This window comes from Mercenaria mercenaria, chromosome 8 (genome assembly GCF_021730395.1).
Source record: "Mercenaria mercenaria strain notata chromosome 8, MADL_Memer_1, whole genome shotgun sequence".
In the NCBI taxonomy this organism is placed as follows: domain Eukaryota; kingdom Metazoa; phylum Mollusca; class Bivalvia; order Venerida; family Veneridae; genus Mercenaria; species Mercenaria mercenaria.
In genome coordinates, this window is record NC_069368.1 from 59,541,423 (window position 1) to 59,553,672 (window position 12,250).

General features: G+C 37.1%; 1 protein-coding gene across 2 annotated transcripts in view; it reads right to left on the reverse strand.

Moving 5' to 3' along the window:
- Positions 1 to 12,250, reverse strand: part of LOC123566275 (ubiquilin-1-like) — a 55,717-nt gene that overhangs the window by 24,609 nt on the left and 18,858 nt on the right. For both annotated transcript variants that reach the window (XM_045360221.2, XM_045360220.2), the window contains 5 exons: positions 12,059 to 12,115; positions 10,796 to 10,933; positions 4,724 to 4,849; positions 2,572 to 2,622; positions 1,905 to 1,982 (listed from right to left, as the gene is read on the reverse strand). In XM_045360221.2, the coding sequence (XP_045216156.1) occupies positions 1,905 to 1,982; positions 2,572 to 2,622; positions 4,724 to 4,849; positions 10,796 to 10,933; positions 12,059 to 12,115 (450 nt within the window). The remainder of the gene's footprint in view (positions 1 to 1,904; positions 1,983 to 2,571; positions 2,623 to 4,723; positions 4,850 to 10,795; positions 10,934 to 12,058; positions 12,116 to 12,250) is intronic.

A 12,250-nucleotide genomic window follows, 5' to 3' on the forward strand; every position in this document is an offset into this window, starting at 1 on the left:
ATTTTCTACAAGTGTGCCAAGCGTCCATTTCGATGTTTTTGTAAAATGGCGGCGGATCAACTTTGGAACTATTTTTATGTTTTGTATAACGGCTTTTTGTGAATATGTCTCTGTTTAACATAAAAACTTTCAGGAATTCATATTTATGTAAAAATAATCATAAGCCCGTTTAAAGCATTTGTTATATTGATGTATTTCATTGTTTTACATACAAGGACTATATTATGTTCGGCGTAGTAAATTTCGTCTGCTATTTTAGTACGCTATTAAGGTTTAGCTCGAGCTTTTTATCATTTGCATGATTTTTAACTTGATTTGTTAAATATGTTCAGGCTTTTCATAAAAGCCCGCTGTAAAATGTCAGAGTCTATATTTATATGTAATTTTAGCAGCGCAATGCAGTGTTTCTCTCTTGGACGGATAACATTACCCTGTTGAAAGCCCGTCTTATGATTGGATAATTTAGTCACGTGGTATTGTCTAGAAGGTTATATATACAGGTCCCCGTCTTTCATTTGGGTATCTTCTTCTCAACTGTAAAAACTTGAGAATAACAACAACAAGGCTTAAACGGCTGTTAAATCTTACCTACTTTGGCAAATAACTATCTTTCAGTTCAAGGTATAACGAGTACTAGCTTACTATCATAATTACTGTTGGAGAACATTGTATTTATTTATTATGTATAGCAAGTAACACAACTGCATAGAAGAGAAAACTGAACCTTGTGGTATGCCTTGTCTAAATTACCACGTAATGGCCAAACCAAGGAGGTGCATTGGACTTAGTACACATATTCATCTTTACGAGAAGTATTCTGTTTACCGTATTGCCATTCAAAGAATTTCCATGTAACCATTCCATAACTTGAGAAGAAGAACCCACTGCATAGGCTCGGTCTGTCGTTGTACACTTTTATACTAGATGTTATGTACACTTTTATACTAGATGTTATGTATAAATTTGATAGTTATCACTAGATGCACACACTCTGTTTCTGTTTTTGATGATATGAATTGCACTGTAAACTGACTGATATGATGAGCTTGCACACCATGCATAATATACATGTAACTGACAGATGTCAATTATTAAAGTCGTTTGAAGATTTACACAGATGTTCTTTGCGCTTTTCAAAGTGAGCGGCTGGGAAAGTTGAGAAAGTACTTGTATATACACTGGTCATTGTACCACAAATGATCATGTGTGTATCTAAGTTATATGATGCAAAGACACACTGCAAAGAGGTCATCATATAACAATTAGTGGTCCAGTACCCATTAACCCTCACACGAAGAAAATTACAACTATTTGGTACAATGCATATCTATGCCAGTCATGCACACGGCTGTGTGTGTATACGCATTATATATAGGGAGCGACGGTCCCGGAGAAACAACTGCATCCTAGACTAATAAGAGACCGTCAAGGTTCGCCCAAGGTATATGATCTATAATGACGCATCTACAGTGATTGTCCAATATCGACGCACCCAAAGAGGTTGCACCAGGTATCTATTTCAACGCATCTGGAGTTAATCGCAACATACCCTTGTATCTGCATGCTTTATCAAGAGAGATGTTGTAATGCAAATGCCAGTTATATTACTAAGTAGACCGGTATCCTGATTAATAAGGATGTGCAACTGCCATAAAGTGGGGTAGGTTCTTACATCAATATGGAAGACATACGCCGCACATAGGAATCGAACTCACAACCCCATGATACTGTAGATCTGCGTTCTCTCTATTGAGCTAAGTGGGCGGACTTTAAATGATCAAAAATAATACAGTCTTGTTATGTTGAAAGTTTACACTAAGTTTAACTTAGTTGAATATCCTAAACATTTTAAATGGAAAGTGTTTTGTGTTCTGTGCACTCAAAAATAATTCATCTAAGCCTACCTCTAGATTACTCATAGCTCTGTCCTGTGATCTCATTAATTCTTGTAACATAGCTGGGTTTCTGGCCAATTCTAGTGTCTGTAAGAACAGTCAAAAAACATGGTAAATAGATCATGTTAATAATTTTGCTGAATGGTAATTTCATTGTGTGCTTCATAAAACATAAATGAGCCGTGCCATGAGAAAACCAACATAGTGGGTTTGCGACCAGCATGGATCCAGACCAGCCTGCGCATCCGCGCAGTCTGGTCAGGATCCATGCTGTTCGCTTTTAAAGCCTATTGGAATTGGAGAAACTGTTAGCGAACAGCATGGATCCTGACCAGACTGCGCGGATGCGCAGGCTGGTCTGGATCCATGCTGGTCGCAAAGCCATTATGTTGGTTTTCCCATGGCAAGGCTCAAATGCACATACATGTACACTGTACGGAAAAATAAGGTTTTACGGAAGTTACGTGGAAATGTACTTCATAATTACCTTTATAAAAATCCTACATACAGTCATCTTCACTATTTCATTTTCACATTTTGGTCTCAGATAGTAAATTACACTGTTCAACTAGACTGTAGAGAAATATTACTACAATTCCTATTTTATGAAGTGAAATGAAAATCCAAGAGTCCCATAACTTTTCCACTGAAAATACATATGAAATTTGAAAAGTACCTGTCTCATTAGTTCTGGATTGTTCAGCATATGTGTAATCTCTGGATTTCTCTGTAATAAAAAATTTAAAATAAAACATAGCTAAAAATATCTCTATATATGACATTCTTCTTGATACATACCTCTACAAATACGACCATTTTGACATTTATCAGTGTGTTTGGGTTTAGGGTGTTATCAACAAATAATTAGAGTTCAGTCATATAACTATGGTGTCTACATTTAGCAGTAAGCACAATACCAAACTGCTGCTATAGACACATGACATAATAGCCCAACCTTTCACATTATCCCTACACCAGACTGACCAGTCCTAGAATTATCATCATAAAGCTGAACGCCTAGCGAAGTAGCTACTAGAACCAGTCTTTGGTAAGACTGGACCATAGATCATACTCTAACCTCCAACATGCGAGGTGAAAACTAACACCAAGCCAGTGCTGTGTTTACCACTTGGTAAGGTAAAGTGGACAAGAAACTTTTAGCAATGAAATATGATTGATACCAAAACACCAGTGCATAACTAGTTAAGAAGTAACATATGCTGAAGAAACATATTATTCTGACTTCACTCAAAACAGTGCTGTTTAATGAAAGCATGCTCAACCATTTTAAACTGTTTCACAAAATTTCACCAATTTTTTTTGTTGAAACTTTCTCTCAAATTTCTAAATGAAAAGGAGACATTTTTTCTCAAACCGTTAGCCGGAGTTTTAAAATCTACTCTGTATGGTCATTTCATGATGCAAAAGATGTGGTTGGAATTAGGAAACATTTGGTCAAGTAGTTCCTAAGAAGATGGTTATGTACAAAACTTCCATAAAACTTCCATGTTACAATGGAGAACAAAACCCTGCTCTGAGAGATCATCTCACGAAGCCTTGGACTTGTGAAAGTATTCAGTCACAAAAAGTTTCAGAGAAACATGCTGACATACAAAACTAACAAAATTTCTGTGTCAAAAAAAAAGCGGCACAATTTTATAAAATTAATAAATAGTTATATGAGCCGTGCCATGGGAAAACCAACATAGTGGCTTTGCGACCAGCATGGATCCAGACCAGCCTGCGCATCCGCGCAGTCTGGTCAGGATCCATGCTGTCCGCTAACAGTTTCTCTAATAGCAATAGGCTTTGAAAGCGAACAGCATGGATCCTGACCAGACTGCGTGGATGCGCAGGCTGGTCTGGATCCATGCTGGTCGCAAAGCCACTATGTTGGTTTTCCCACGGCACGGCTCATATAACTTGCCTTGTGATTTCATCTCATGATGGCAAAGACATGTGTAGAGTATAAAAGCATTCAGGCTTACAGTTTCTCAGAAACAAGTTTACATACAAACTTCTAACCAAAATTTCTAAGTTAAAATGGGGCACAATTTTGACAAAATAAATGCTAGATTTATGCAACTTGACGTGTCAGGTCATCTTAATATGCCAAGGTTATGCATGGAGTTTAAAAGCATTTGGTATAGCAGCTTCTGAGAAACCTGCTAACATTTGTCATGTGGACGCCAAAGGAAGGGTGAAAACAAACTACTATTTGAAAACATAAATAAATGCTAGATTTATGCAACTTGACGTGTCAGGTCATCTTAATATGCCAAGGTTATGCATGGAGTTTAAAAGCATTTGGTATAGCAGCTTCTGAGAAACCTGCTAACTTTTGTCATGTGGACGCCAAAGGAAGGGTGAAAACAAACTCTACTATTTCAAAACATTTCAAACAGTCATACTATCACTTGTCAGTCAAGTTACATACAATTTTCCCTCAAAAACTAAAGATGAAAATATGTCTACTTCCCAACTACAGAGACTCACTTTTCATCGCAAAAAGCAACCAAAAATTTCTTCCAAATTGAAAATATATCACTCAACAAAATGAGACACAGATGTTAAAGAAATTTAATCCAAACGAACAAGTAAAATTCCCATTCATTTTGTGTTCAAAAGTTGAAATTCATGAATTCATATCCCCATGAAATTGCAGTTTTGACCAAAACCACGAAATTTCATGCCCAAGAAATTAAATGGTTTTACAGTATCTCATTCTACAGATAAATTTCTGTCATTATAATTTGCCAGATGTCTGACAGACCTATCAGTTACAATTTCTTTTTAGTACAGAAGCATCTGCTCAAACCAAACCATACCTCCATAACATCTCTCATTTGAGGGTTTGCCATCATTAACTGTCGCATAACATCCGGGTTAGACATCATCTGTTGTACAAATGGATTCTCCATCATCTGTCGTAACATATCAGGATTCTGCATTACCTGTTGATTGGAAAAATATCTTCCTTTCACAAAAGCTGCCACATTTGACCAAACTTAACAAAATTACGAGAAAAACTGTCTTAAATTTATAGTTAACACCTTTTATAATGAGGTACATTGACTGGTGTTGACAATTTACAATTTCCATTTTAAATTTCATTTCTGCATTCTTCCGCCAAGACTTTCCTGACCAGCCTGGAAAGGCCATTATCATATAAGAGGGAATATGAGGCATGCACAGGTGATATGAGCCGTGCCATGAGAAATCCAACATAGTGGCTTTGCGACCAGCATGGATCCAGACCAGCCTGCGCATCCGCGCAGTCTGGTCAGGATTCATGCTGTTTGCAAACAGTTTCTCTGGTTACAATAGGCTTTGAAAGCGAACAGCTTGGATCCTGACCAGACTGCGCAGGCGGATCCATGCTGGTCGCAAAGCCACTATGTTGGTTTTCCCATGGCACGGCTCATATATACTTGGCATGTTAAGCAACAAGGCTGTTAATAGTATTATTCCAAAATAGCTAGTTTAAGTTAGCCAGATATACATGTATCTAAAAGATTATGTGAGCTTTCCCTCACTCTGCCTCTAGTAAGACTGCTCTGTGTCTGTACTGGTAGTGGATGAATTTGGAGCTCTGACAGGCCTCTCTATAGATGTGCAGCACATTTAAACATGTTTATTATGAAACTAATGCATGTATATAAATTGGGTATAATAATAACGTTAAATGGAACAGAAATTGCCAATTGTTATTACGGTACATTACTTCCACTACAAATATCAGAAGGTATTTCTCCTAAAGTCTCTCATTCACTGATGAAAAATTTCATCATCTTTATAGTTATCAACTTTGATATAAAATGTGTATCTGACATTAAATGAGAAATAACAAAATAAATCAAAACTGGTACCAGCATTGTACATTCCACTGTACAATTTTCATTTTTTCATCATTTTAAAATAATACCAACTACTTTCAGAAACATATACAAACAGTTAAAGGGAGACAATATCAAGTAACAATATAAGTAAGTAGAAAGAAGAAGAAAAACATTGTGTTTTTATTTTCCAACTTAACAATGGATGGTATGGGGAGGGGTAAGGAAGAGTGTGAAGAGGACACTAAAACAAGAGGGTCATGATGACCCTGAATCGCTCACCTGAGTAATATGAGCCACATGTTTCAAATGGCAAACTGACGCTCAAATATTAGAAAGTAGGTCAGTAGGTCACATTCATGGTCACTGAAAGTCAGTTTTAAGATTGGTGTGCAAAACTGTATAATATAGTCATCAAAATTTCAAAGCTGTACCTTAAAAAACAAGAAAGTAGGTCAGTAGGTCAAGGTCACAGTCAAGTGACTCCTAATCGCTTGGGGTCATCAGGTAATTATAATTAAACAGTCTAGGAAATATGATCTGATAATTTTTTAAGTATTTATTCCTATATAACTCATATAACAAGTGACCCCCAGGGCGGGGCCTCTTTTCACCCCAGGGGCATAATTTGAACAATCTTGTTAGAGATCAAATTAGGCAATGCTACATACCAAGTATCAAAGGCCTAGGCCTTAAACTTTCAGAAAAGAAGACTTTTATTTTTTTCCCCTATATAAGTCAATGTTAAATTTGGGATCCCCAGGGCAGGGCCTCTTTTCACCCCAGTGGCATAATTTCAACAATTTTGTTAGAGGACCACAAGGCAATGAAACATACCAAATATCAAAAGCCTAGGCCTTGCAGTTTCAGGTAAGAAGATTTTTTAACAAGAGCTGTCTCCATAGGATGACACATGCCCCCGATGGCACTTTGAATGAATAGTTATCGCAGATGTTAGAGTTTAGGACCTTTGACCTACGGAGCTGGGTCTTGCGCGCAACACGTCGTCTAACTGTGTCACACATTCATGCATAGTTATTTTAAAATCATTGCATGAATGACAAAGATATGGACCGGACATGCCCATCAATGCACTATCATGAAAAATGACCTTTAACGTCTAAGTGTGACCTTGACCTTTGAGCTACGGACCTGGGTCTTGCGTGTGACACGTCGTCTTACTGTGGTACACATTCATGCCAAGTTAATTGAAAATCCATCCATCGATGACAAAGATATGGACCGGACACGCCCATCAATGCACTATCCTTTAACGTCTAAGTGTGACCTTGACCTTTGAGCTACTAACCTGGGTCTTACGCATGACACGTCGTCTTACTGTGGTACACATTCATGCCAAGTTATTTGAAAATCCATCCATCGATGACAAAGATATGGGCCGGACACGCCCATCAATGCACTATCCTTTAATGTCTAAGTGTGACCTTGACCTTTGAGCTACGGACCTGGGTTTTGCGCACGACACATTGTCTTACTGTGGTACACATTTATGCCAAGTTATTTGAAAATCCATCCATCGATGACAAAGATATGGAATGGACACGCCCATCAATGCACTATCCTTTAATGTCTAAGTGTGACCTTGACCTTTGAGCTACGGACCTGGGTCTTGCGCGCGACACGTCGTCTTACTGTGGTACACATTCATGCCAAGTTATTTGAAAATCCATCCATCGATGACAAAGATATGGACCAGACACGCCCATCAATGCACTATCATTTAATGTCTTAGTGTGACCTTGACCTTTGAGCTACGGACCTGGCTCTTGCGCGACACGTCGTCTTACTGTGGTACACATTTATGCCAAGTTATTTGAAAATCCATCCATCGATGACAAAGATATGGACCGGACACGAAAATTGCGGACAGACAGACAGACGGTTCAAAAACTATATGCCTCCCTTCGGGGGCATAAAAAAATTTCCTATATAGAGTGGGCAGACCAATGCTCGGCGTAAAAACTACATATTTTAAATTTAAAAACTGATTTTACATTAATTTACCGTACTTTTTTATCGTCAGTTTGTAGAACAATCTTTGAGTATTCAACCATATTGTTTACATATTTCTAGTCACACCGTGACGTAATAGGCGGGAGCTAAAAATAGTACCAGTAAAACCGGTGCAGTTCATGGGGAAGTATACCAACGCTCGGCGTACGGCATATTAATCTGCAGGTTGTAATTTTGAACTATATATGTATTAAAGTGAAGTATAAGACATATTTAACACAAGACATTGTATTGATTAAGTGATTTTCTTAAGTACATAAACATGTACGTAAATTACCCCTCTCTCTATTCTGCATCTATAAATTGAATAAACACATTTTATACAACAATTATCCTAAGGAATTCATTTGAAGATAATTTATCACAATTCTGTGAGTCTAACTTCAAGAAATCAATAAATTATGATATTTGATGATTTATTTCCATTATTTTTGGAAATCTTTTCAAAAGTGTCATTAGTCCACATAGTATATCAATTACTTCGACAGCATAAGCTACAGAAAAGTGCAGTACAATGGGTCCGTATAAAATGCCATGATAAGGGTTTATAGTTTATTTAAGTATAAAGAAATAAAATAATTAAAAAGAAAAATGCTTTTTTTCTCCATAATTCGTCCTGCAGGCTACTTTTTTAATACCTGTTTTACCAGAAAATCTGTTTTAATGAGAGTAGAACACAAAACTGAACGGCTTTTAGCCTTGCATCGTCTGCTCTACTGTGACCACGTGACCATACCGGAAATGAACCGCACTGGGATAAAATTACGCGTGATGTAAACAAACGAAAAGGGACTCATAAGAGCTGATATTTTAAATATATATTAAGAAATTCCCAGAGAAACGTGATATACGCCGAGCACTGGTATGCGCCGAGCATTGGTCTGCCCACTCTAATTCTATGTAAAACTTGAGACCCCTGGGGTAGGGCCTCTTTCCACCCCACGGGCATAATTTGAACAAACTTGGTAGAGGACTACAAGGCAATGCTTCATACCAAATATCAAAGGCCTAGGTCTTGCAGTTTCAGACAAGAAGATTTTCAAAGTTTTTTCCTATACAAGTCTATGTAAAACTTGGAATCCCCCGTGGCTGGGCCTCTCTTCACCCCAGGGGTACAATTTAAATATTCTTCATAGAGGACCATTACATAATGTTACATGCCAAATATCAAGGCTCTACGCCTTGCGGTTTTGGACAAGAAGATTTTTAAAGTTTTTCCTTTTGGTTGCCATGGCAACCAGAGTTCTGCATGGAATTCAATTCTTTGAACAATTTTGAAAGGGGGCCACCCAAGGATCATTCCAGTCAAGTTTGGTGTAATTCTGCCCAGTAGTTTTCAAGAAGAAGATTTTTTTAGAAAATGTTAACGGACACACAACGGACGACTGACAACACACATTGAGCGGTCACAAAAGCTCACCATGAGCCTATGGCTCAGGTGAGCTAAAAAAAGGGACAAATTACTAAAACATCTTTTTGCGGTCCTTAATATCTGTGACTTTTTGTAGGCCTTAAACCAAACTCTATCTCCAGACCAGTCCTAATGTGAGGTTTAATGTTTAAAAGGACAAGAAGTTACAGAGATGTAATATGTGAAACTGCCGCTTGGGCGAGTATAATATCCCTCCTTATTCTACAAATAGTCAAGCTAGTCTGCTTACATATTTGTGTTGCCAAATTCTGTACCAGTACCGACCTGTTCTAAAAATGAAATAAACATGATCCTCACTATCATAAACAAAGACTCTCAATACAGTGTCCATTTACTATCAAGAACATTAATTCTGCTTTACCAAGTACCATGTTCACAATCCCTAGTAATCATCAACGAGGTAAGTCTTAAAACTGACCATCGGCGAGGCAAGTCTTTAAACTGACCATCGGCGAGGTAAGTCTAAAAATTGACCATCAATGAGGTAAGTCATAAAATTGACCATCAATGAGGTAAGTCATAAAATTGACCATCACCAAGGTAAATCTTAAAATCTACCATTGGCGAGGTAAGTCTAAAAATTGACCATCAATGAGGTAAATCTTAAAACTGACCATCGGCGAGGCAAGTCTTTAAACTGACCATCGGCGAGGTAAGTCTAAAAATTGACCATCAATGAGGTAAGTCATAAAATTGACCATCAATGAGGTAAGTCTAAAAATTGACCATCAATGAGGTAAATCTTAAAACTGACCATCACCAAGGTAAGTCTTAAAATTTACCCCTGGCGAGGTGTCTAAAAATAGACCATCAATGAGGTAAGTCTTAAAATTGACCACCACCAAGGTAAGTCTTAAAATTTACCACCAGCGAGGTTAGTCTAAAAATTTACCATCAATGAGGTAAATCTTAAAACTGACCATCACCAAGGTCATCACCAAGGTAAGTCTTAAAATTTACCACCGGCGAGGTGTCTAAAAATTGACCATCAATGAGGTAAGTCTTAAAATTGACCATCACCAAGGTAAGTCTTAAAATTTACCACCGGCGAGGTGTCTAAAAATTGACCATCAATGAGGTAAGTCTTAAAATTGACCATCACCAAGGTAAGTCTTAAAATTTACCACCGGCGAGGTGTCTAAAAATTGACCATCAATGAGGTAAGTCTTAAAATTGACCATCACCAAGGTAAGTCTTAAATTTACCACCGGCGAGGTGTCTAAAAATTGACCATCAATGAGGTAAGTCTTAAAACTGACCATCACCAAGGTAAATCTTAAAATCTACCATTGGCGAGGTAAGTCTAAAAACTGACCATCAATGAGGTAAATCTTAAAATCTACCCCTGGCGAGGTAAGTCTAAAAACTGACCATCAATGAGGTAAATCTTAAATCTGACCATCAACAAGGTAACTCTTAAAACTGACCATTGACAAGGTAAGTCTTACAACTGACCTTCAACAAAGATTAATTCGGAGACAGGTCTCAAAACTTGATTTTAAAACGTTGGAGCCAGATCTCTTAAGTCTTTACTGACTTTATCAAGCATGCTGGCTGTATTGTCAGTTGCCTGTACTTTACTAGAACAATAAATTCACCTGTTGTTGCATCCTCTGTTGCATCTCCATGAAGTTAGCCGAGCCCATACCAATGTTGCCAATGCCAGCCAACCCTCCCAGACTGCCCAGGCCAAAAGGTGAAGCACTCACATCTGGTGTCGAAGCTGTACCTGCAGGCTATGAAATAAAATGAATTTATAAATCTGTATTTTTTAAACATGCTTTATCTCATTTGAACATATATATCTGGAATAAATTCTGACATAAGTTTTTAAAAAATTTAAAAAGTGTAACCAACATTGTTTTCTATTATCAATGTTTATTTGTTTGAGAAGTGTTTAAGTAAGTCTGATGAAGACATAAAAGTAAAAACTAGTAAAGAATATGTTGTGTTGGTAAATTTTAATCTTTTTGACCTATTACATAAAATTCATCAAATCAGAAAATATTATTCAAATGCTACACAATCTTGTAGCCCACCCACTAAGCAAAACTGGCTGAACAAGAATATTGCCAACTAATGAAAGTCCCCAACCTGGAAGGGGCATTTGTCATATCTGCTTCCATAAGAACCATATGTTATACTGAAACTTAACTGGAGAACCTGCATTTTATGCAAATATTTTACTATCAGTAAGTCAGGTTTCATGAAAAAAATTGTTGTACTTTGGATCTTTTATTACTGGTGGATGGTCAGAGATGGACTTTTAATAAGGTATAACTATTTTGTTAAAATTGTGGGCAAGGCATAGTGTATTTTTCTGTGTTAAGATAAACTTTAAACAGTGGGTTCAAGATGATTCATCCTCCACCTCTGACTAGTGTGGAGAAGTTGCCAGTTCCTTGCAGAAAACAGGTTAAAACCTGTTACATGATTATTATGGAAGGAATCCTGGAACGCTGGTTATGTGAACTGACTGCCATTTATAATTATAAATATTGTTGAAAATGGTATTAAACTCAACACTACTCACAAGCAAAGATCAAACAGTTACACCCTAAAATTCAAACTGAAAATTTGCATAAATTTATTACTCTAGACATTTTAAGTGCATACATGTCACACACATATTCTTAAAAGGTATTAACTTTTTTTTTTCAAAAAACAATAAAGCTAGCAATTGGAGGAAATTGTACAAATAAAAATAAACTTTTAACCCATATTCATAATAACAGGGACACTAAGATCACATTGTTGTAAGTCCATATATTCTTAGTTTTGTACTAAAATAGTTCAATGTATTTTAAAAAGAAAACTCTGAAAATAATAGCTTTTTTTAAAAACTTTAATGTGTTACATACCTGTGTAGGTGCTGACCCAGTAGTTTCAGTTGAAGCAGGACTGGATGTAGCTGCTGTCTAAAATACATATATAAAACTCAAGTTAAATACTACTAATAATTTCATATACCAACATATGAGCCGTGCCATGGGAAAACCAACATAGTGGCTTTGCGACCAGCATGGATCCAGACTAGCCTGCGCATCCGCGCA